This window comes from Nycticebus coucang, chromosome 4 (genome assembly GCF_027406575.1).
Source record: "Nycticebus coucang isolate mNycCou1 chromosome 4, mNycCou1.pri, whole genome shotgun sequence".
Taxonomy (NCBI): domain Eukaryota; kingdom Metazoa; phylum Chordata; class Mammalia; order Primates; family Lorisidae; genus Nycticebus; species Nycticebus coucang.
Window position 1 is genome coordinate 99,901,930 of NC_069783.1, and position 26,450 is coordinate 99,928,379.

Genomic DNA, 26,450 nt, shown 5'->3' on the forward strand with positions numbered 1-26,450 from the left:
AGTAGCTGTGTCCGGTAGTAATTGAATAGTTGTAGCAGAGACTATATGGTTTGCAAGGCCCCAAATATTTATCTGGTCTTTGATGGAAAACTTTTACCAACCCCCAGGGACAGTAGCATGAGGGACAAATATATCCAATTCCAACATGGGGTCAGGGGATGAGGGGGAGACAGGCTGACAGGAGACTGCCTATTCTAGAATAGGGGAAGCAGATAACACAGGCAGTTGTTATAGGAGGCTGTAAACTAGTCCTTACTACTAAGTCCCAAAATAATATGGTCCAAAGGGCAAAGCTAAGGGTTATATTTTAGCTGGTTAGAAGGCTAGCGAGGGCTGGATGTAGTGGCTCACACCTGTAATCCTAGCACTCTGGGACGCCAAGGGCAGATGGAGCTCAGGAGTTCAAGACCAGCCTGAGCAAGAGCAAGACCCTATCTCTAAAACCAGCTGGGTGTTGTGGCAATGCCCATACTCCCAGCCAGCTACTTGTGTGGGTGAGGCAAGAGGATCACTTGAGCCCAAGAGTTTGAGATTGCTGTGAGCTATGACACCATGGCACTCTACCCAGTGTGACAGAGTTAAGACTTTGTCTAAAAAAAAGACTAGTCAGGAGGTGTCTGTGTCTCAAGTAATTAGGAATGTGCTGAGATTATTATTTTTTTTCTTTCTTTTTTTTTTTTATTGTTGGGGATTCATTGAGGGTACAATAAGCCAGGTTACACTGATTGCAATTGTTAGGTAAAGTCCCTCTTGCAATCATGTCTTGCCCCCATAAAGTGTGACACACACCAAGGCCCCACCCACCTCCCTCCTTCCCTCTTTCTTTTCCCCCCCCATAACCATAATTGTCATTAATTGTCCTCATATCAAAATTGAGTACATAGGATTCATGCTTCTCCATTCTTGTGACGCTTTACTAAGAATAATGTCTTCCACGTCCATCCAGGTTAATACGAAGGATGTAAAGTCTCCATTTTTTTAAATGGCTGAATAGTATTCCATGGTATACATATACCACAGCTTGTTAATCCATTCCTGGGTTGGTGGGCATTTAGGCTCTTTCCACATTTTGGCGATTGTAAACTGAGCTGCAATAAACAGTCTAGTACAAGTGTCCTTATGATAAAAGGATTTCTTTCCTTCTGGGTAGATGCCCAGTAATGGGATTGCAGGATCAAATGTGAGGTCTAGCTTGAGTGCTTTGAGGTTTCTCCATACTTCCTTCCAGAAAGGTTGTACTAGTTTGCAGTCCCACCAGCAGTGTAAAAGTGTTCCCTTCTCTCCACATCCACGCCAGCATCTGCAGTTTTGAGATTTTGTGATGTGGGCCATTCTCACTGGGGTTAGATGATATCTCAGGGTTGTTTTGACTTGCATTTCTCTAATATACAGAGATGATGAACATTTTTTCATGTGTTTGTTAGCCATTCGTCTGTCGTCTTTAGAGAAAGTTCTATTCATGTCTCTTGACCATTGATATAAGGGATTGTTGGCTTTTTTCATGTGGATTAATTTGAGTTCTCTATAGATCCTAGTTATCAAGCTTTTGTCTGATTGAAAATATGCAAATATCCTTTCCCATTGTGTAGGTTGTCTCTTTGCTTTGGTTATTGTCTCCTTAACTGTACAGAAGCTTTTCAGTTTAATGAAGTCCCATTTGTTTATTTTTGTTGCTGTTGCAATTGCCATGGCAGTCTTCTTCATGAAGTCTTTCCCCAGGCCAATAACTTCCAGTGTTTTTCCTATGCTTTCTTGGAGGATTTTTATTGTTTCATGCCTTAAATTTAAGTCCTTTATCCATCTTGAATCAATTTTTGTGAGTGGGGAAAGGTGTGGGTCCAGTTTCAGTCTTTTACATGTAGACATCTAGTTCTCCCAAGACCATTTATTGAATAGGGAGTCTTTCCCCCAAGGTATGTTCTTGTTTGGTGTATCAAAGATTAGGTGGTTGTAAGATGTTAGTTTCATTTCTTGGTTTTCAATTCGATTCCAGGTGTCTATGTCTCTGTTTTTGTGCCAGTACCATGCTGTCTTGAGCACTATGGCTTTGTACTACAGACTAAAATCTGGTATGCTGATGCCCCCAGCTTTATTTTTGTTACAGAGAACTGCCTTAGCTATACAGGGTTTTTTCCGGTTCCATACAAAATGCAGAATCGCTTTTTCCAAATCTTGAAAGTACGATGTTGGTATTTTGATAGGAATGGCATTGAATAGGTAGATTGCTTTTGGAAGTATAGACATTTTAACAATGTTGATTCTTCCCATCCATGAGCATGATATGTTCTTCCATTTGTTAATATCCTCTGCTATTTCCTTTCTGAGGATTTCATAGTTTTCTTTATACAGGTCCTTCACCTCCTTCGTTAGGTATACTCCTAGGTATTTCATTTTCTTTGAAACTATGGTGAAGGGAGTTGTGTCCTTAATTAGCTTCTCATCTTGACTGTTATTGGTGTACACAAAGGTTACTGACTTGTGGACATTGATTTTATATCCTGAAACATTACTGTATTTTTTGATGACTTCTAGGAGTCTTGTGGTTGAGTCTTTGGGGTTCCCTAAGTATAAGATCATGTCGTCAGCAAAGAGGGAGAGTTTGACCTCCTCTGCTCCCATTTGGATTCCCTTTATTTCCTTGTCTTGCCTAATTGTATTGGCTAGAACTTCCAGCACTACGTTGAATAGTAAAGGTGACAGAGGACAACCTTGTCTGGCTCCAGTTCTAAGAGGAAAAGCTTTGAGTTTTACTCCATTCAGTAAAATATTGGCTGTGGGTTTGTCATAGATAGCTTCAATCAGTTTTAGAAATGTGCCACCTATACCTATACTCTTCAGTGTTCTAATTAGAAAAGGATTCTGGATTTTATCAAATGCTTTTTCTGCATCTATTGAGAGGATCATGTGATCTTTATTTTTGCCTCTGTTACTATAGTGGATAACGTTTATAGACTTGCGTATGTTAAACCAGCCTTGCATCCCTGGGATGAAGCCTACTTGATCATGATGAATGACTATTTTGATGATAAGCTGTAATCTATTGGCTAGGATTTTGTTGAGAATTTTTGCGTCTATATTCATGAGTGAGATTGGTCTGGAATTCTCCTTTTTGTTTGGGTCGTTTCCTGGTTTTGGTATCAGGGTGATGTTTGCTTCATAGAATGTGTTGGGGAAGATTCTTTCTTCCTCAATTTTTTGGAATAATTTCTGCAGTACAGGAATAAGCTCTTCCTTGAAAGTTTGATAGAATTCTGGAGTGAAGCCATCTGGACCAGGGCATTTTTTGGTTGGAAGATTTTTTATTGTTTCTTTGATCTCAGTGCTTGAAATTGGTCTGTTCAGGAGCTCTATTTCTTCCTGGCTGAGTCTAGGGAGAGGGTGTGATTCCAAATATTGATCCATTTCTTTCACATTGTCAAATTTCTGGGCATAGAGTTTCTGGTAGTATTCAGAGATGATCTCTTGTATCTCTGTGGGATCAGTTGTCATTTCCCCTTTATCATTTCTGATTGAGGTTACTAGAGATTTTACTTTTCTATTCCTCGTTAGTCTGGCCAATGGTTTATCTATTTTATTTATTTTTTCAAAAAACCAACTCCTTGTTTCATTAATTTTCTGAATGATTCTTTTGTTTTCAATTTCATTGATCTCTGATTTGATTTTGGATATTTCTTTTCTTCTACTGAGTTTAGGCTTAGATTGTTTTTCTTTTTCCAGTTCCATAAGATCTCTTGTGAGATTGTTGATGTGCTCTCTTTCTGTTTTTCGAATGTAGGCATCTAAAGCGATGAATTTTCCTCTCAAAACTGCTTTTGCAGTATCCCACAGGTTTTGGTAGCTTGTGTCTTCATTGTTGTTATGCTCAAGGAAGTTAATAATTTCCTGTTTTATTTCTTCCTTCACCCATCTGTTATTCAACAGAAGATTGTTTACTTTCCATGCCTTTGGGTGGGGTCAAGCATTTTTGTTAGAGTTGAGTTCCACCTTTATTGCCTTATGGTCTGAGAAGATACAAGGTAAAATTTCAATTCTTTTGATTCTGTTGATATTTGTTTTGTGTCCCAGGATATGATCAATTTTGGAGAATGTTCCATAGGATGATGAGAAGAATGTATATTCTTTATCTTTGGGGTGGAGTGTTCTATATGCGTCTATCAAGCACAGTTGTTCTAGGGTCTCATTTAAATCTCTTATATCCTTGTTTAATTTCTGTTTAGAGGATCTGTCCAGCTCTGTAAGAGGATTGTTAAGGTCCCCTGTTATTATGGTATTATCAGATATCATATTGCTCAGACTGAGTAAGGTCTGTTTCAAGAATCTGGGAGCATTTAAATTGGGTGCATAGATATTTAGAATTGAAATGTCTTCTTGTTGTATTTTTCCGTTGACCAATATAAAGTGACCATCTTTGTCTTTTTTGACTTTAGTTGCTTTAAATCCACATGTATCTGAAAATAAGATTGCAACTCCTCTTTTCTTCTGAATTCCATTTGCCTGAAAAATTGTCTTCCAACCCTTGACTTGGAGCTTTAATTTGTCTTTTGAAGCCAGGTGTGTTTCTTGCAGACAGCAAATGGATGGCTTGTGTTTTTTAATCCAGTCAGCCAATCTATGTCTCTTCAGTGGGGAATTCAAGCCATTAACATTTATGGAGATAATTGATAAGTGTGGTAGTATTCTATTCGTCTTATTTGGTGAGAGTCCATTGCTTAGTTTTATCTTTTGCATCAGTGTGGAGGTTAGGTTCTGTCCTTTGATTTCTGAGTTCTTACTTTGCTGCTGATCCATTGTGGTGGTCAGTGTGCAGAACAGGTTGAAGTATTTCCTGTAGAGCTGGTTTTGTTGTGGCGAATTTCCTCAATGTTTGTATATCCGTAAATGATTTGATTTCTCCGTCAATTTTGAAGCTTAGCTTAGCAGGGTACAGAATTCTGGGCTGGAAATTGTTCTGTTTAAGTAGATTAAAGGTAGATGACCATTGTCTTCTTGCTTGGAAAGTTTCATTAGAGAAGTCTGCGGTCACTCTGATGGATTTGCCCCTGTAGGTCAACTGGCGCTTACTCCTGGCAGCTTGCAGAATCTTTTCTTTTGTTTTGACTTTGGACAGGTTCATCACAATGTGTCTTGGAGAAGCTCGGTTAGAGTTGAGGTGACCTGGGGTCCGATAGCCCTCTGAAAGCAGTGTGTCAGAATCTTTGGTGATATTTGGGAAATTTTCTTTTATAATATTCTCTAGTATGGCTTCCATTCCTCTGGGGCATTCTTCTTCCCCTTCTGGAATTCCTATAACTCGTATGTTGGAACGCTTTATAAAGTCCCATAATTCTGACAGTGAACGTTCTGCTTTCTCTCTCTTCTTTTCTGCCTCTTTTACTATCTGAGTTATCTCAAAAACTTTGTCTTCAACCTCTGAAATTCTTTCTTCTGCATGGTCTAACCTGTTGCTGATACTTTCCATTGCATCTTTAAGTTCCCTGATTGACTGTTTCATTTCCTTCAGCTCTGCTATATCCTTTTTATATTCTTCATATCGTTCATCTCTTATTTGATTCTGTTTTTGAATTTCCTTTTGGTTATTTTCCACTTTATTAGCAGTTTCCTTCATTGTTTCCATCATTTCTTTCATTGTTTTCAACATGTGTATTCTAAATTCCCTTTCTGTCATTCCTAACATTTCTGTATAGGTGGAATCCTCTGCAGTAGCTACCTCATGGTCCCTTGGCGGGGTTGTTCTGGACTGGTTCTTCATGTTGCCTGGAGTTTTCTGCTGATTCTTCCTCATGAGTGATTTCTTTTATCTGTTTCCTTGCCCTAATTTTCCTTTCACTTCCTCTTGCTCTTTAAGTTCTCGTGCCTGTGGACTAAGGGTTACAGGACCAGAAGGGTGAGAAGGTTTAAGAGCAAAAAAGGGATGAAAGAAAGGAGGACCGAGTGATTAAGAAAAAAAAAGAAAAATAGAGAAAGGAGAGGGGGTGGGTAAAAGGAATATTGACAAAAAGAAGAGAGGCACAGAAAGAGGGAGACAGAGCAATATAGGTGTACAGTAGGGTACTTTGATACAACCTTAAAAAAAAAAACCACCTTCTGGGGGTGCCCAGTTGGGTGGTTCCCTTGAGGTCAGCAGCTCTTTGCTAACCTGATAAGACACAGTACCCCACCTCCACCAAGTAGAGAGGAAAGACAAAAATGCTATAAATCAAACCAAAATAAGGAAACAGAAAACTTTACGGGATAAAATTGGCTGGAAAAACCAAATAATAGCGGTAGAAACACTAACAAAAATGAAGTTCTAATTATTGAAATAGGCAGCAATGGGAAATTATAATTAAACTAGAAAAATTGAGAAAGAAAAAGGATCTGTATGGAAAAGGTTGAACTTAAAAAACAAAACAACAATCAACAACATCAAAATAAACAACAAAAAAAACAACCAAACCAAAAAAAAAAAAAACACACAACCAAAAACAAAGCAGTATCTATATGTTATTGAATATTGTCTGGGCAACACATGGTCTTCTGGGGTATAAGATGTTAATCACAGTTCTGATACAACTGGAGGCTGCTAGTTTCTCAAACTCCAGCAGGTAGACACCCTAAATCTCTCTTCAGCCCACTTAAAAGGCACTTTGAACTTGTTCACTTGCTGAGCAGAAGCTTTCCCAGGGAAGTGCTTGTCGCTGGAATCACTGCTGAAGTGGCTATCCACTTACCCTGTGTGCCAAAACTGGTCTCCCTCTGCCCCCGAGGGTTAGGGCTGCAAGGCGGCTCAGACCCCACCCTTAGGCTACTTGGTGGCTGGGTTACCAGCTCCCACCCAATTCCAGCTCTGTGACCCTGAGGGGGGAGCTTGCCAGAGCAGATCGCTCACAATGGCTGCCTGTGACCCAGAGCCAAACACTATTAGCTCCGTCTGGCTCAGCGGCTCAGACTGGGGCCCTAGACAAGGGCCAAAGTTCTCCGCACTCCTGCTCAGGCTCTCCCCAAGGCATTTCAGCTGAGTGCCAAGTCCAAAGACACCAAAACAGTTCACAGGTAAGGCCTTTCTGGTTTGCAGTCTCGCTGCTACTGAACTTACAGTTGCGGACGGGTTTAGACGGATTGAACACACGCGACCACTTGCCGGTTTTCCATTGTTTTAGTCCTCCTCTTGGGGGCCAGAAGTCTCTCGCTGACTCCCTGTATCCTCTCAGGGGTGATGATAGGCAGATCCCACCAGCCAGAGATGCCTGGAGTCCCATATCCCCAGACTCATGGTGCCCAGATGCAAGGAAGCTGTTACTCGGCTGCCATCTTGCTTTGCCTCCCCCTACTTCATTCTTTTTTCATTGATCTCCTAACAGGATTTATCTCACTCCGGAGGTCGGAGTACCGAGCAGGGAGACCCGGGACCCAAGGGCGACCCCGGGGCATGTGTCCGCTCCGGGTCCGCTGTCAGCTTCTTCGGGCATCCAAGGCATTCAGTCTCCTAGCTCCCGGCCCCTTGGTGCGTCTCGGGCCCCCTCCTCAGGCACTCACCCCGGTTGCCCTACCTCGTCCTCCCCCCCACCCACACTCGTCCTTTGCCCCGTTCCCGGAATGTGCTGAGATTATTGCATGACTACTTCACTGCTTGTCATTTTAGGGTCACTTCTTAGCCTCCTGTACTTCCACAATCAGCCATTTGGGCTTCACCTTCCACAGATTATACAAAATATGCAGGTGTATGTTTTGGGGGGTGAAGTGCATGAGAGGGAATTCAGGATGGTGACACATAATGATCTCAAAGCCAAGTTATAATCCAGGGAATTCAATCATGCAATGATCCATACTGAAATGAAAATTACACAAAGCAACTGAAATTCAAGCAAAAATAACGAGGGGGGAGCTTATCTGTTTTTGATGCACACTTCAGAATGATTTCCTTCAGCCTCGAGGGTTTCTTTTCCCAGGTATAGCTTTGACACTCTTTGAATCTCTGACCTTCACTCTAATGAAGTAGCTCAGAATCCAGAGGATTTTGTGAATAAATATTATGACTCTCACTGGAGACTCCAAGCAAGACCATGCAGTGCATTTTGGGACGTTCTGAAATAAGTCTGACATCAACAGACTTGGTGGTCCAGGAACAGCATACCTAGGGGACACGCTGGGCACCTGACACCAACCCCTGTGAGTGCGTACAGCTATTATACAGTGTGGCCAGCAGGTGGCAGGAGAGCGTCTGCTGCTAACTGCAGGGGCTCCCAGCCCTGGGGTCCCCAGCAGATGGAAAGGGTACTGTCTTGAGGAAATGGTGTCTCACTTGGATAAAATAGTCAGATGATGAATCAGAAGCTAGGCTGCAGGATTAGAGACAGCATCCCTCTTGAGCCTGCTCAGAGCTGTGGCATTTCAGGAGCTAGCAGGGGGTTCTAGACAGCATTCCAGTCTCCTAACCAGCAAGCATTAAGACACCAGCTTGCATGAGGTGTGGGGGTGGGCGGGTGAGGTTTTCATTTAGGACGTGCCCCTTGTCCTATAAGTTCACTGCAAAAGCCGCACAGACTGTGACCACTATTCATCTCAAACTGGCAATATTAAAAAATCAAACCAGCAGGGGTAAGGCTTTGGTGAGTCTCTTGTTTTGCACACACCAGGATTTTTCCAGCCATCCTGCCTTTGGTGCCTAATCCATTTCTTCTGGCAGAGGCACCTGTGAAGTGGGAATGAAGCCATCCAGGTCAAGGGACAGAGTGAGGACTAAACAGGGTGGTGTAACATAGCAGAGCACGGGACACCGTGTCTGCTCCGTGCCTGGCCATGTGGTGGTGCTATAATGCAGCCTGAAATCCAGAACTTTGCCCCCCAGCTTCCCTTATTCCTTAATAGAAGAGGCTGTGGACCAGTTAATTCTCAAATATTCAGTACAGTTTACCCCGGAAAAGCTAAAGTGTCACACGTGCATTTGTTACCTAATCATGGATTTTACTTTTCCTCTCCCCATTAAACACCATGGGATATGGAAGGGGTGATGGTTAATTTTAAGTTGGTCAAGTTATTCAACTTGACTAGGCTATAGTACCCAGTTGCTTGGTCAAAATCACATTAGACATTGCTGTGAAGGTATTTTTTTTTTATATCTGCTAAACCCACCACCACAGGGGCAGGCTTCACCTAATCAGTTGAAGGCTATAAGCAAAGACTAAGGTTTTGCTGAGGGGAAGGAGTTTTCTCAAGCCTGCAATACAGAAGCTCTGCCTGTTTCCAGCCTACTGTCCTGCAGAATTTATTTATTTTTTGAGACAGAGTCTCACTATGTTGCCCTCAGTAGAGTACTGTGGCATCACAGCTCACAGCAACCTCAAACTCCTGGGCTCAAGCAATTCTCTTGCCTTAGCCTCCCAAGTAGCTGGGACTACAGGCACCCGCCACAACACCCAGCTATTTTTTGTTGCAGTTGTCTTTGTTGGTTAGCTGGCCTGGGCCAGGTTCGAACCTGCCACCTTTGGTGTACGTGGCTGGTGCCGTAACCACTGTGCTACAGGCACTGAGCCTGTCCTGCAGAATTTACATGCTGCAATTTGGAGTCCCAGCTTCAACTCTTTTGAGTTTCCAGCTGGGGCCATGCTATAGATAATTCCAGACATCTCAGACCCCATGACCACATGAGCTAATCCCTTAAAATAAATCTATATATGTAAGTACACACACACACTCTCTTATCTGTGTGTACATATCTCCTATTCATTCTGTTTCTCTGGAAAACCTAACAAAGACGGTCAGAGGGTAAAAAACTTAATCACCCAGGAAATAGGTCTATTTTTTACATCCTTGTTAGTAATACAGGCTAAAGTCTTGGCATTACCAATAGAAGCTTCCTTGGGCTCTTATCTAGAAAACCAGTACAGATTTAATGTGTTTTTCAATTAATATTGTGGTTCTTATTGTTACCAGACTGTTGTGTCTCTGCATAACATTCCCTGTGGGATAGGACCACAGGTCAGCCTGGCTTTAGCTCTCACTGTCGCACAGCACTTAGGCCCACATTTCCACTATCTGCAGTCAACATGATCATGTAGGAGGCCTTCCCGCAAGCAGCTGCCCCATCTGAAGTCACTACTCAGCGCTTCCAGCTGTTTTCTGGTCCAGCTCCCCCACAGGGCTGGGGCTGTGTCAGCCTGGGTATTTTGTTCCTTGTCATAGTATGCTACAGTTGGTTTTAAGTTGTATTAATTAACCAGAGAAATACAGTAGTGACAAGAAACTATTTTGGTGAAGGCCCAATTATCCCTTCACCTTTTTAAAAATTATTATTTCTTTTCCAATATAATTCCTGTACAGGAGTCTCTCCAAACTCTTTAGTAATTCTTCATTGCCAAAAACAAAGCAAACCAAATATAAAACGGAAACTCTGGAGCTTGGCAGAGTCTCCCATTAAAGAGTCAGAGTTTAACACTAAATGATCTTTTGAGCCTCCCTTCTTTTCACGTGTTAATGGGAAGCCAGCTACTTATGACACAGGACTATTTAGAGGCCTTCATTTCCAAAAATTAATATTCAATCTGTTGAAGCTACACACAAAAAATCTTCCACTTAAGTTCTTTTTAATACATCTTATTACTACATTTACCAGTATCATGAATTTTTAAAAAATCACTTTTAAGGGGACTTTACCAATGTAGTAAACTGAACTTTAAAACTAAATTTTAAAATTTAAGGTAACTGATATCCTTGTACTTAAACTAACAAACCTCAAGTTCTCAAGTAATTCTTGTTGAAATAAATTAAGCTCATCCATATGAGGAATTATAAGCTATTTCAAATTGTCAAAATAGCCTATTCAGAAAATTTTTAATTTAAAATCACAAGCCTAGGGCGGTTCCTGTGGCTCAAAGGAGTAGGGTGCAAGCCCCATATACCACAGGTGGTGGGTTCAAACCCGGCCCTGGCCAAAAACTGAATAAATAAATAAATAAATAAATAAATAAAATAAAATAAAATCACAACCTTATATCACTTATTCAATTTCATACTTTAAAATTAGAATCACAAGGATAACAAATATGCTGTTAAGACCAAATTTTCTTTAAACTTCATGCATAGATTATTATATCATTTAACACCACATCATTACTACAAAGTTAGAATTTTTTTTCAAGGTTAGAATTTCTTTCTTTTTTTTTTTTCTGACAGAGTCCCATTCTGTCAGCCTTGGTAGAGTGCCATGGTGTCATAGCTCATAGCAACCTCAAATTCTTGGGCTCAAGCTATCCTCTTGCCTCGGCATCCCAAGCAGCTGGGACTATAGGTACTTGCCACAATGCCCAGCTAGTTTTTCTATTTTTAGTAGACATGAGGGTCTCACTCTTGCTCAGGCTAGCCTAGAACTCCTGAGCTCAAGGGATCCTCCCACCTCAGCCTTCCAGAGTGCTAGGATTACAAGCATGAGCCACCCTTGCCTAGCTAAGTTAGAGTTTCTTAATGTGTCTTCCTTAATTCTAAACCTTCCTATAAATAAAGGATGCTTCCCTAGTACTAAAGTAGCTGTTTTGAGCAATTTGGGGTGTTCACACTCAGAAGTATCAATCATTAATAATCAGAAGGCCTGGAATCTCCCTTGTGCTCACTCCTCCCAACCCAAGCCTGACTTGGCAGTATCTGTACCCTTCCAATGCAGGTCTTAGCTACATGCCCTAGTTCTAAGTAACATTTCCCTAAATCTCTGTCTCCTCGCAGAAGTCTGCGTCCCCAGCCAATCTGCTCTCTCACATAACTGGACTCAGCTATCTGCTGCTGCCCACCTAACCCTATTTTGCTTTCTCCTAAAGACATCTGAATGGACAGAGATTCTCCTTGGCTTTGTGTGGCTCCCTGCAGGGATGCCAGATTACATAGGTCCCAAGAGGTATACAGACTAAAAAAATCCCCTGAAATTCAGGTTTAATGGGTGTTCTGTACTTCTAGTTGCTAAATCTTGCAATCTACCCTCCAGTTGGCCTTTTATTGGCCACGGTGAGGGCATCCCTGGTCTTATGAGACTTCTGCACCAGCCAATTGGTACCGTGCCTCCTTTCAAAATCTTAGGCTCTGCTCTGAGTTACCCTCTGTCTCTTCTATTTCTACACAAATCTAACAAGATTTGTTTTTTTTTTCAGTTCTGTAAAATTCCATATGTTTTCTTTTTTCCTTTTTTTGAGACAGTCTTACTATGTCACTCTCAGTAGAGTGCCATGGCATCACAGCTCACAGCAACCTCTACTCTTGGGCCTAAGCAAGTCTCTTGCCTCAGCCTCCCAGGTAGCTAGGACGACAGGCGCCCACCACAATGCCCGGCTATTTTTTGTTGCAGTTGTCATTGTTGTTTTAGCAGGCCCAGGCTGGATTCGAACCCATCGCCTCGGTGTATGTGGCTGGCACAGTAACCACTGTGCTACAGGTACTGAGCCATTCACTCTGCCTTTTAAAAACAAAAGACAACTCCACCTGTGGTCCCAGCTACTCGGGAGGCTGAGGCAAGAGAATCACCTAAGCCCAAGAGCTGGAGGTTGCTGTGAGTTATGATGCTACAGCACTCTACCGAGGATGACAAAGTGATACTCCGTCTCTAAAAAAAACAACAACAAAAGATAACTCTCTCATGTAAAAACAAAACAGAAAAGCCCCACAAGGGGCACGGTCCCATCCTCCCCCATCAGCAAACAAGGCACCTATGACCACCCTTAACAGGTGTGTACCCCAGCTGTATCAGTGCCTTTCCTGGTGTGTCTGTCTAGAACCTCCACTCCCCAGGACAGAGGACCAGGTGCACACCCAAGCACATACGCTAAACGCTCAGCTCTAGCCCAGTGCACACACACTAGGGCATCACGTACCTTGCTGAAATACCTAAATTGAGTACAGGTTCAGCAAGTGGAGGGAAAGAAAGGAGAAAGCATCTATTGGTGGAAAAATGGGGGCGGAAGAGGAAGGTGTTTTTTTTAGGGGGCTGCTTCCACTCCCTCACTACGTAACCCCAGCCATGTGCATAGCAAAAAGCTCCCGCTCCTCCCAGCCAGACCCCATCACACCCCTGCTGCCTACATGCTCAAAAGACTTCCCTGTGCAGCTCCAGGGGCAAAACTGAGGCATCAACCGAGTGTCTGGAACCAAGTCAACACAAGCAGCGGGTCAGAGGAACTCTCACACCAAGTCCTAAAGCGAGACCGACTGGCGAGAGAGAGGAGCGTGTCCTGACCTGGCATGATGGGCTTCTTGCATTCCTGGCACTTGGACGAATACTCGTGGGAATAGCAGTCGGTGCACAGCAGCTGGTCCTCCTTGGCAGCAAAGGGCTTGTCCACCAGCGAGCTCCTGCACTGCGAGCAGTGGAAGCAGGCCTCGTGCCAGTGCCGGTCCTTGTAGGATAAGTCCTGTGGGGCCAGACCACACAGGAGAGTCAAAGCAGGACAGGAGGGCTCAGACCCGCAGCGCACGGGCCTGGTGCAAATCCGCAGAGCACACAGGAATAAAGTAGGCCAAGGCTGAGATGCACCACACCACCTGCCTGCTGCAGCCAGAAAGGCCAGGCCTCTCCTCTCGCCTTGTTTCTAGAGCAGCAGGTTAGAAAGCTGTGCATGCGCACTTGTGTGTGTGAGAGAGATGCTTTGGAAAACAAATGGCTTTCCCTTGGGTACTGCCTTTAAGAAAGAGAAACAAATGACATGGAAACTTATCACTGCTTCTCATACCACATACGGTGGGAAATGGGCTGCCGGAGAGCTTCAGTTAGGGGAGCTCAGCCCGCTGTGGGGATGGGCATGGCCGAGGAGCCCTGGGTGTCAGGACCTTCAGAGGAGGCGCTCGTGGGAAGAGGATCAGGAGAAAACTTCTCGTGGGGGGGCCACCAGCCAAGTGTGGCAGCCCCGCAGACGGCAGTGAAAGGGGGGGGCAGGCTGTCAGGTTTGAGGGATGCAGGTGAGTGGGTGCTCACATTCAGGCTGGAAGTTTCCATGATCCTGAAGGCAGTGGAGAGCATGACTTTAAACAGGAGAGGGAGACACCCAGACTTGAGGTGACCAATGGATAAGGACGTGGGATGGGGTGGAGTAGGAGGAGGAAGGGGCTGCACGGGACTTCCACCACAGGAGGCAAAAACAGGTCCTAGGTTTGAGAGGCACAGAGAAGACTAGTAAAGGGTCAGAAAGGGAAAGACCTCAGGGAGAAAACTGTCAACTCCCTGCTACCCTTGATCTTACCTGAAGAATAGGAAGAGAGCTTCCACATTTGCCATTTATGTATGTATGTATGTATGTTTGTATGTATGTATGTATTTAGAGATATGGTCTCACCCTGTCTCCCAAGGTAGAGTGCAGTGTCGTCACTATAATTCACAGCAAACTCAAATTCCTGGGCTCAAGTGATCCTCCTGCCTCAGCCTCCCAAGTAGCCTCCTGGTGCCCACAACCACCATGCCTGGCTATTTTAATTTTTTTTTGTAAAGATAGAGCGTGTATTGCACAGGCTGGTCTTGAACTCTTGGCCTTAGACAGTCCTCCCATCTCACCCTCCTAAAGTGCTAGGATGACAGGCATTAGCCACCACACCTGGTGCATATTTGCCTTTTTAAAATGACATATGCCATTCTGAAAATCCCAGCAGGAAATTAAAATAGCAGCCTGTTTATATCCAGCTTTGCCTTAGAAAGGATCTTTTTCTATTGCTGTCTTTCTTTGTATTCCCAGTTCTGACCTGGGATCAGCCATCATCCATTTATTAATGAGGCAGAAATAGAATTTTAGGCCACCACACAATTTCCTGGGCCGGCTTCCAGATCTTGGGTATCATAAGCATGGCGGGAGGGCTGCCCAAGATGTCTCTGTTACTGACACCAAAGCCAGAGCTGGAGTTACGCCGAGTGTAAGATGTGAAAACGCATATGCCCAACTCAATTAGAAAGTCCTGAAACACCAATGCAACCCTCCTGGAACAAGCAGCTCTCTTTTGCAGAAACATCATTGTGTATGTATGTGTCTCCCCAGAACCTTGAACCAAACTAAAATTATTTGATTTGGTGATCTCTTTGCACATTTCATTTTCATTCATGGAACTTTTAAAAATGTGACCCTATAAACACTTGGGAGCCAGTCCCAGCTATGACCTCACTGTGAGGAGCCTGCTGTATGCTGGTCCCTCTGGGCCCATTCCTGTGGGAAGTTTGCTTCCTCAAGCCCCGGGGAGCAGGATTATTGCTGATGCAAGATGATAAGAATGCAAGGGAGACAGTAAGACGAGCACAGAACGTTCTCAAAGCAGGACTGAGTGCCCTGCGAGACTGGTCCTCACCCCAGCCCAGCACTCCTGGGTATCAGTGGGTCCTGTGAGGTAGGCACCGCATCTCAGGCGACCCAAGGGGCAGCTTAGTGACAAGCCCAGGCCTCTCCATCCTTGTGGACCCAAACAGAGGGGTGGATGCACTGGGTGGTGGGAGTGGGTGGAGATGAATATGTCTTTTGCATATTTATCTTGAAATGTTTTTAAACATTCTGAGAGAAACTCACCTGTGCTTTATTGGTTATTTTGACAAATGAAATAAAGTCCAAACCACTATAATTTGAATTACTGTCTGTGTAAGGGAACTCATTATAAACTGCAAAGCCCATAGACTGCACGTGTACACAGCCATCATTCAGGACTGGTGTGTCCTCCATTCTTCCCAGGCACACATCCTATTTTCGAAAAGAAATCTGGGTCCTAATGATGAGGATTACTACCATGTTGTCTGTTTCAGGCACTGCACAGCCCTGCAAAGTAAGTATTACTGAAGGTGAGAGAAATTGGGTAACTTCCCCACAGTCACACAGCTGGGGCAGACATGAGCCAGGCTTTGAGTTCAAGTCCTTCTGATTCAAAGGGATTCTATTTCCGCTGAATCACACGAGGTGAAATCCTGGTAGGGTCTTTGCTTTCAAAAACAGGAGTCTTTTTTTTGTTTGTTTTTATTTGAGAATCTCACTCTTTTGCCATGGGTAGAGTGCTATGGCATCAAGATAGTTCACAGCAACCTCAAATTCTTGGGCTCAAGCAATCCTCTTGCCTCAGCCTCCCAAGTAGCTGGGACTACAGACATGCACCACTACACCGGGATTGTTTTTTGAGACAGAGACTCACTCTTGCTCAGGCTGGTCTCAAACTCCTCAGCTCAGGCCATCCACCCACCCACCTTCCTAGAGTTCTAGGATTACAGGAGTAAGCCACTATGCCTGCCCAAAAACTGTCGCCTTGATGAGAGCTGTGTGTGTGTGTGTATCCGTTGAAAAAATTTAGAAACAACCAAACTCTCACAACTTTCAGTGCTGTGGTTTGTACCCAATTGAATGCAACTCAGCATCATCCCTGTTTAGACTTTTAGGAAATTGAACAAAACATGTAAAGCCCTATCCACCAAGAACACAGGTCAGCCTAACTGAAGAAGCATTGGGGGTTTTAATCCTGCTATCACTGTCATAATGCTGATTGTGGAATGAATGCATTAAGGATAACTTTTATATGGAAAACAGTATGGCAGTTTCTCAAAATATTAAAAGTAGAATCACCGTATGACTTAACAGGCAGGGTCTTGCACACCCACGTTCACAGCAAAATTTATTCATAGTAGCCAAGAGATGGAAGCAGGAAATTTCCCCTGATGGATGAGTGGGCCAACAAAATGTAGTCTACCCATACAAGGAATTTTATTCACCTTTTAAAAGGAAGGAAATGCCAGCTCATGCTATGAGACGAGAAAGAAAGTGGACAGTGGATGCCAGGGGCTAGGACGGGGGTAGGGGTTAAAGTGTTTCAGAGGTGCAGAGTTTCAATTTTGCAGGATGAAAAAGTTGTGGAGATGGGTTGTGTAACGATGTGAATGTACTTACTGAAACTAATCTATACACTTAAGGTGGTTAAGACAGTAAATTTTGTGTGTATTTTTCCATAATTAAAGAAATTAAAAAGTAAGGTCTGATTATTCCATAGCAGGTGAAAAACACTTTTTCAGAAGTTAATCACATTCCCTCTGTGCAGACAAGTCACCTCAAAAGGGAGTGCTCTTCTGTGGAAAAGCTGCAAAATGTTTTCCGTGATCAGTGAATCAACGGGAGGAACGCAGAGGTGCAGGGCTGGAGGTGGAGGACGTCTGCCGCTTGGAAGATGGTCTGTTTAGGCGCCATACAGGGAGGGGTCCACATGTTATTAGTGGAAAGAAAAGAAAAGGAGATACGGGTTATAGGAAATGTCTTTTGGGGCTGACTTTCAAGAAAAACTGAGGGAGGAAGCTCCCAGGATAACACTATGAGAGCAAGGCCACCAGACATCACCTCCGTCCAGGTTGGCCAGTCCTCAGATGGAGGGAAGAGGGCATTAGCATGGCTAGGCAGACACAGAAGTGCCAGTTTAAAATAGTCGTGTGAATGAAAGGCACTGCAGAAATCTATTTTTCCAACAGGCAAAACATGAGAACACAAGAGATGCGATTTAAGACCGATTTGTTGACAGAGGCGTTTTGACACTCTAAATCATCCCTCTAAAACGTGAGTGCTTGCCACTAACCATCAGAGCAACACTTGCATCACCTTTCCAAAGCATGGGCTCTCTCGGCCCACCTCAGTGTCATCTGCTACTTCCGAGTGCCTGGCAGAGAGCCACGGCACCTTGGCCATTGCCTGCAGCTGTCCTCCCCTTGAGAGCCGGGCCTGGGAAAGTTCCTCATCCCACCCTCCCCCCAGACAGCTGGGCAGGGCAGGGCAGAGGTGCAGTGTCAGCCTAGGACAAGACGACAGGGCTGCCAGGAGGTGCTCTGCCGGAGATCATTTCTGGGAGTCGTCTGAACTCACCTACACACACAGACCCCTGCATGAATATGCCATAACTGAACTGTTGATTCAAGGATGTCTGACAATTCTCAAAACCTCTGACAGAAACTATTTTCCCTGAAGATAAATACCAGTGTATGATTATGTTTTTAAGTCCTGTGGTGTACAATAAATTAAAATGCTCATTAAATAGGCCTGCATCACTGCTGCTGGTGGGTCCTCAGTGGGAAGAGAATTGCACCACTCCGCTTTCCCAGCTGCAGACAATGAGAAACTTTCTGGGCCTGTAATATCTGAGCACCTGCTGCCTGCGAGCAGGAGGGGTGGGACAGTGTGAGGGTCACATGCATATCCCTTCTATGACTTTGGGCCCAGTGCCCTCTGGAATCCCAGGAGCATGTGACTGAAATGCTTAGCTATTTCATCCTAGGGGTTGAACTCAAGGGCCTTAGAGCCAGAGAGACTAAATTCAAATCCCAACTCTGCCATGTACCAACTACATGGCAGATACATGACTCTGCCATGTACCAGCAAGTCATTTAAGCTCTCTCACCCATAAGAAGAATGTCCCCCCTGCTGACTGAACACGGAACGAGCTAATGCATATCAAGTATTCATAGCAAGTGGCAGTAAACTGTAAGCTCAGGGAATGTTAGTGTTAGCCATTATTCACATCACTACTAGGGGAAACAGTTGACAAGTGTCACCTGCTGAGACTGCATTTCCTTACTAAGACAGTAACATTAATTAGAATTCTGTCATCTTTGGCTGGGTGTGGCAGCTCATGCCTGTAATCTTAGCACTTTGGGAGGCTGAGGCAGGTGGACTGCTTGAGCTCAGGAGTTCAAGACCAGCCTGAGCAAAGTGAGACCCTGTCTCTAATAAAAGTAGAAAAACTAGCTGGGCACTAGGGCAGGTGCCTCTAGTCTCAGCTACTTGAGAGGCTGGGGCAGGAAGATTGCTCCAGCCCACTAGTTTGAGGTTGCTGTGAGCTACGGACACCATGGCACTCTAGCCTAGGTGACAGAGAAAGACTCTGTCTCAAAAAAAAAAAAAAAAAAGGAATTTCTGCCATCTTAAAGCCCCCAAATTACTAACTCCATCACTCCACTTTTATATAGGGCTTTTTCATCTCCTAAACCCTTTAAAATTCTTTTTCTGAATTCTTCGTGCCTGTTTTGAGCCGTGAGAACTCTAGTAAGTAAAGTTTTACTTTCTTCCTACAGGAGAGCAAATGTAATGTAACAATGCTAAAAAGCCATGTTTTCTGCAACATTCCACCTGACCACGATGATCCAACAGAACTAAAACATACTCCTGCTTTTACCGGGCCTGCTGACCCCTTTGCCCGTTGATTCCACGTGCTTTCCAGCCTGGCCCCTGCTCCAGTCCCGCGCCACAGCTCCACACCCCTGAAATGCCCTTCCCCACCTCTGAATCCAGCAGGCTCCAGTCTCGCCTGCTCTGCCGAGCTCCTCTAGCCATGCACCACCCAGGTTAACATAGCACCATAAAGAGCCTACCTTTTACATCTCTTTCAAGCTCTTATTGGGGAACCCGTGTCTAACTCACCAGGCTCTCAGGTTTCCCCATCCTCCTCTTTCCTGGGCTCTCAGTTTGAGTTCTCTTTGGAAGTCTGTGTCAAGTTAATCAATTCCTACCACTGCTTCCTTCTGGACTTAACCTTGAGTCCACAGTAAGGCAGAAAGTGAGAGAAGCCTTTACAGCAAGACGAAGGTAACTCAATACTACCAACTTTGATTTTTTTCGTAAGCTTTTGGCCAATATGGTATTCACCTCTGAGCCTTAGGCCAAGGCAAGATTGTAGCCCCACGATTGCCGAGAGTTGAGTGATAGATTGGAAAATGGCACCGAAGGCCAAGGAGCCGGATGATAATCCATTAGAGCCGGGTGCCTGAACCTACACTTCATGTTGCCCTCTGAGCATTTACAGACCTCGTGCCCTCATCTCGTCTGGCTTCATTTTGCTGTTTTCCAAATCCTCCCTACGGAGCAGCAGCAGAGAATCCAACAGACACAGCACGGAGATGCCAAGAGGTACAAAGCTAGGAAACAGAAACTCACTGTCAGACTTTTTCAGGAATGTTAAAATGTCCTAGAATTGTCCAGCTTTTAAAGATTAAAAAAAGAGAGAAAGAAAAAAAGTCTCTTATACTTCCCAAAGGGGAAAAAAAAATACTGAGGCTAATCTTGTGCTCATAGGAAGGTCATAAATTGCAGCCAAATGTTGATAAACATGGAAGATTAGGCCCTTACACTTCCTTTCAGATTTCCTATTTTTCCATTTCGGAAATGTTCCTCTCATGGGCCATTTGGCTGCAACTGTGTCCTCATTGAAATCTCTGTTAAGCCACGGTGCTACGTTGTCTGGAAAAGGCTCAGGGCCCACGGTCACCCCAGACTGAAGCGGCCAGCACACGTCCTCTCTCCTCTGCACACTGTTCTCCTTCACTGGGGACCATGAGGCTGCTGATTTCCCCAAACCAAACCATTCCTCAGAACCACACGGTTTCCCTACACAAATGGACTCTTGTATCACCGGTGCTCAGCATTTTGGAAAGATGTTCTATGCTTTGAGATTGTCAGGTCACCACGTTTAAAACCGGGTACTATTTCTAATGCTCACCAAAAAGTGGATGGCATAGATCTGACAGCAAAGGGCCCTTCCAGGCCTCTCTACACATGTCAACTCCTTCAGTTCCCCTGACAGTCCCGTGAGATAGTCAACCCCCACACGCAGACGTGGAAACTGAGGCCCAGAGGCGGCACAACCTGTCCATGTCTCACAGCTCATGGAAGATGGGAGACAGATCTGAAGCTAGGCAAAATCTGGCTCCAGAATCCTGTGATGTGCCTACTAGGTGTGGTGCCCTGAGGTCCTTCTTTTGAATCTCATCCATGTCCTGAGGACCTTGCTTCATTAAAGTCCCTTTGGAAATAGGTTTTTCTCTTATAGGAGGATGTCCAAACAACTGCACGTGTTTTCAGAGCTTGTTACAAACTCTGTAGACAAATTCTACACAGGAGATCTAAGACTGGCTCATTAAGAATTTTTTAAAGTTACAGGGTGCCAGGAACCCTGAGAGCGAGACAGGAGCAAATGATCTTTCCAGAAGGCCCAGGAAGACCAGTGGGAGAGGCCTGATGAGCTCACACCCCTCACCACCCTTCAGTGGAACCTTCCAAAATACAACAGGAGCATCTAGGTTTAACCTGGTTGTGTGAAAACCTTAGCTTTCTATTTCAGAGCCCCTGGTTGCTTCCTGCCAAGAGACCTTGGCAGTTTTCTTCCTTTACCAAACATTTATTAAGAGACCTTCACAGTCTGATGGATGGACACATATCAATTTGATCAATTCAATGAAGTGTCCAATTTAATTAACCACAAAGCTAGAAAGAGAGTCACAGAAACAACTCCAGCATCATTTCTGTAGCACAGTCATTGCCCTCTGAAGTGATCCAGGACAAAGGCAGGGCCTTTTATCAAAGGTCACTGATAGAGACCAGGTTTAAACTTCTTATGTAGAGGACTGGTGCCAGACAGGATGGCATGTTGGGTGAGGACCCACCACATCTGGGGGCAGATTCTACCTCAGCTGTTTCTTAATCCCATAACCTGGGGCAAAATCCCCAACCTCTCTAAGCTTCAATGGCTTCTTACAAAAGAGAATGAAAAATGTTTTTACCCACAGAGTATTATAAAGAATTTAGATCATGCAATTAAGGTGTTGACAAGTATTCACACGACATGTGGTTTATGATTACTATTGGAAGCTAAATCCTGAATTCTAGCTTTAGCTCGACATACAGATTTTGTTTATTATTACTTTTTCCTCTTTGCAGCACCCTCTAAGGCTCACAGGTGGGTGTGGCAGCCTTTCCAACTTAGGCAACCCTTGCAGTGACATGGAAAATTCACAGTCTGAGCCAGGCATGTGGCCCAGAGTTTATTAAAATCACCAATTTGTGAAACACACGGTACTAGCAGCCATCTCTGGAGTTACTGGTCAGCCTGTTTTTTTCTTTAGTTTCTTGAGTTCTTGAAGCCTGGATCTTAGGTAGATCCCCAGCCTCCAGCCCTCAAAAAAACTGCAGTCAATAATAAGTCTACAAAAATATTTTGCTTGTATCAAGTGTCCAAGAAAAATATCAGAAAGGGTGTAAAGCCAGAGGATCATAACATTTTTAGTATTGCCTGTTCTCAACTATTCCACTGCCCACAGAAATCAATGCTTTTTACCATTTGAGATCAAGAATTTTCCAAGAATAACTTAATAAAAATAAAGTACAATTGAGTGACTGCACAGAAATTATACTCAAATATACTATGTAAGCTGACTGTGGAAACCGGCTCTGAAGTCTTGCCCGTCTCATTTAAGTCAATTAGTACTCTCAAAGTTAGCCTAATTCCCATGGGCTTGCCAAAATTTTAAAAGTATACATAATGAATATGTCCTTTGGACAGAGTTAACTGAGGCCCACGGTGGCTGTGCTATTTTAAAAAAAGAGATTGGCCACCAGATCTAAGAGCTCAGTTGCTCTATCAGGCGCCTTGCCTGCCAGGACTTTGAGCTTTACTTCCAGAAACAACAGGAACATTTTTCCTACCACTGCTTCCACTACAAAATCAACTACTTAATTGTTTTTGAAAGGCAAGAAAACTACCCCCCAAATACTCTAAAGCCCCGAATGGCAGGGTCTAACTTCAGCTCATCATCTTTTTTTATTCCAAAATGTAGAAAAATCACACAGCGTAACCCCAGAAATCTGAACACATTAATCTGGGTTGAAAAGTTCAGCATGATTAACTCCTGACTTTGGGGCAGCCTTGTTGGTTTTGGCCCCATCCGGAAGACTGTTGTTTATTTGCTCATAAAGTATCCGTGGAAGGGTGACTGGTTTCAAGGGCCTTTCCACTGAATCTCACTGGAGAAGTATTCAGTGATTTTTGTTTTGTTTTTACTTCGGCCCCTGGTCAAGGATGATCAGTCCCGAATATCCAAAATCTTTCCTTTAAACTAGACTTGTTCTTTGTCAGATGAGATCTGAACCTCTCACCCACTTACGTATTTCTTTTCCAGATAAAACTTTCATAAAATAATGTTTTCCTCTGCCTACTGGTTCTTCCTCAAACTGGACAATTTTACTTACTGTTTCCATTATGAAAACGAATGGAGAAAGAGGGTGAGGCTTCTGAGAGTGTGTGGAAGGAGAGCGTGACCCAAAGCACAGGGAAGCAGTCAGCAGAGAAGTGGAGCTTTGGAGCTTTATGGGGTCCGTGGCTTTTCAGAGCATCAGGGCCTCCTATCACCCCAGGAAGCAGGCAGTGAGTAAGACAGAGGCTGGGTGGGAATGGGGTGGTCTGGCGCTGAGTTCTGACCTTTGGTTTGTTGAATAAATGAAAAAGGACTGAGAGAGCTCCTCTGGTGCACGGAGACGCACACCAGGCAAGGTGGGAGAGGGGAAGATGAGCTCTCTGGGAGGAGCCTACTCTGCTCCCGGTAGCCACACCTCTGTACCTTTCAAAGCCTGCATAATACTACCGCTGAGCTGCATTTCTTTTTTTTCTTTTTTTGAGACAGAATCTCACATGGTCACCCTTGATAGAGTGCCACGGCATCTTTGCTCACAGCAACCTCAAACTCTTGGATTCAAGTGATTCTCTTGCCTCAGCCTTCCAGGTAGCTAGGACTACAGGTGCCTGCCACAGTACCCGGCTATTTTTTAGAGACAGGTTCTCGCTCCTGCTCAGGTTGGTCTTGAACTCAGGAGCTCAGGCAAACCACCCGTCTCAGCCTCCCTAGTGCTGGGATTACAGGTATGAGCCACCACATTTCTCTTACACTCCACACAACTCCCGCTGAAGCCGAAAGACACGCAGCTACAGCTTTGTTTCAAGCGCCCTGTTCTGTACATCCATCATCTCTGCTTGGGGCAAAGGATGAAAATCATCCTTCAATTGTCAACAAATACCTAGCAGCAGAAATTGATGGGGCCAGTTTTGTAATGCCCATCTTTCCTAGGAATGAGGTGACAAAAGAGAAACGTAAGGGATATAAGCTGGGTGTGTTAGAACGACCCAACTGCAGGCTCAGCCTCAATCAGTCAGCAGGGAGGAAAGAGGCAATATTTCTTTTTTTTTTTTTTGTAGAGACAGAGTCTCACTGTACCGCCCTCGGGTAGAGTGCCCTGGCGTCACACGGCTCACAGCAACCTCTAACTCCTGTGCTTACGCGATTCTCTTGCCTCGAGGCAATATTTCTTAACGAGTACAAAGCAATGAGAGCAGCAAAAAGATAGTAAATGCCATGAATTGCCTTGGAGTCCACTGAGCTGTGGCCTTTGGAGATCCCAAAGTGGCTCTTCGGATAACAGTCACCTGCACTGTTTGTCGGGTCTGTCCTGCCGGTGGAGATGTCAGAGATCACAGAGCTACGGATGGCCTCCAGGATGGCCATCAGTGGTCCAGGTTGAATGAGGATGTGCCAAGAAGCCTGGGCCAGGGTTCAAAAGCCCTCAGCCACTGGTCAGTCCCCACACATGACCAGTGGTTTCTGCTGACCCACACTGTACTAGCCAAGGAAAGCTGGTAATTCCTGACATGTAAACCCCTCCCCATTGAAAAGAAAAAGTATAAATCCTGTTTTTCTCTCATTAATAGTAAAAGGGCTGGCTGGACATGGTGGCTCCTGACTATCATCCTAACACTGTGACAGGCAGAGGCAGGTGGATTGCTTGAGCTCAGGAGTTCTAGACCAGCCTCAGAGAGAGTGAGATATAGAAAAACTAGCTGAGTGTGTGGCAGGTGCCTGTAGTCCCAGCAATTTGGGAGGCTGAGGCAAGAGGATCACTTGAGGCCAAGAGTTTAAGGTTGCTGTGAGCTTTGACAATGCCACAGCATTACCCATGGTGACAGAGTGAAGCAGAAAAAGTAAAAGAGCCCATACTATTCCAAGGACTTCAGTGCTTTTATGGGCCCATTTACCCAGGAACTACTTTGGCTGTTTCATTTGCACATTCACTCATCCAATATTTACTGAGCAGCACTCATTTCAGCGCTTAAGACAGTGGCAGTACCAGGAAAAGGGCAGGTGGTTAGAGAAGGGTGCAGATAATTAGACTACAGGAAGCGTACTGAGGACTCTAGGCACCAATGCCCTGCCAAGGCTCTACCCAAGTGCCTGTGGGCAGAGACCAAACCAGCTGGAGGGGAGAGGCTCAGGAAGGTCCAAGCCCACTGGTGGGAGTGCCAGAGTCAGAGGTCAGAGGTGATAAGGAAGAGGCTCTGGCACACAGAAGCTGTGGGGCCCTCAGCACGTTACCTTGCAGTCGCAGCCAATGGGCGTCCCGCACTCCTCACATGTGTTGGCATAGAGGGCCTCGAAGCATGGCACGCAATAGGGGCTCTCTTCCCTCAGGATGTACTTCTTGCCAAAGAGAGATTCGTTGCAATGGTGGCAGTCGAAGCGCTCAGTCATTTTGACACCGGGCTTTTCAGCCACCTGTCAAAAAGAGAAAAACCAGGGCCCAGTGAGTACTCTCCGAGTGCCGCGCTCACAAAGGCGTTAACTGTCTGCCTTCTCTGTGTCATCTTTAGCTAAAACATGTCTGTTTCGTCCAGATGAATAACTGAGACTCATCCATTAATTAACCAGTCATAATTTTCAGTGAAGTCACTTATTTTTTCATTAGTTGAGCATTCCACGTCTTTGAAAGTCCACCCATTGTTGACTGGCAGAAAAAGCGATCTCGGGTCTTGATACCAAGAGCTGCTGTCACAGCCCTTGTTTTGTCCCACTTCATATGCTTCAAATAAGTGACCAAGCTTACATCTTCTCTTTCTCCCTGTCCCCAAAATAGAAAGGTAGGCATAGAAACAATATGTCCATTTCTATAAAAAGATTTTCCATGAGCTCCCTCTTATGATTCATGAATTTGAATGGGAAGAAACCATGCTGGCTAAACAGAGGGATATTTGACTTGGGAATCTGAGATGAGAGGCTAAGAGAGCATTTACCCTTGACCTCAACATTGCACTGGGAAGAACAATCTGACCTTGCACAGAGAAACTGCCAATGTTCCTCCGGACAAGTCATTTCTCCCAGATGAAAACATCATCCAGCAGCTGCCTGGTACCCAGACACCAGGATAAAAGGAAAGGCTCACTCCCAGGAACAAGAATTAGCACACCGTCGGAAATACGGTGTCTGCGGTCAACGCTACTCCACACCATGCACGCTGCGTTTTTCCAGGGTGAGTACACAGTGTGCATGCTCACCAAGGGAACGGGCTTGCTCTCGTATGACCATTCCTATAAAAAATATTAGAACTATCCCAGAAAGAAAAAGCCTGTGATAGGAATACTTTGGAGGGGTGATAAACGCCTCCTAGGCATTAAAAACAGAGTCCATTTTCTTCAGGAATAAGTGGCGATATTTAACTTGCTAAAAGTGAAAAGTGTGATCAGTTGTTAAATAGGTACACTGGCTGTCTGGGTGTGTAACTTGGAGTGAGGTTTTACAACCCTAAGCAAACATTGTTCAATTTGCAATCATTTCAAACTATTTGAGAGTGAAATCCCAGAATCCGAACCTCTAACACAAATAAAATATTGCTGCCTGGTTTATGATTACAACAAATTTG

At 44.5% G+C, this 26,450-nt stretch overlaps 1 protein-coding gene across 7 annotated transcripts in view; it reads right to left on the reverse strand.

Moving 5' to 3' along the window:
* Positions 1 to 26,450, reverse strand: part of FHL2 (four and a half LIM domains 2) — a 79,008-nt gene that overhangs the window by 6,346 nt on the left and 46,212 nt on the right. For 6 of the 7 annotated variants that reach the window (XM_053589026.1, XM_053589025.1, XM_053589027.1 and 3 more), the window contains exons 2-3: positions 25,130 to 25,309; positions 13,193 to 13,367 (exon numbers count right to left, since the gene is read on the reverse strand). In XM_053589026.1, coding sequence (XP_053445001.1) covers positions 13,193 to 13,367; positions 25,130 to 25,285 — 331 coding nt within the window. In that variant the 5' untranslated portion in view covers positions 25,286 to 25,309. Of the gene's footprint in view, positions 1 to 13,192; positions 13,368 to 17,007; positions 17,130 to 25,129; positions 25,310 to 26,450 lie in introns of those variants that run through there. The other variant, XM_053589031.1, reaches the window with a different exon arrangement.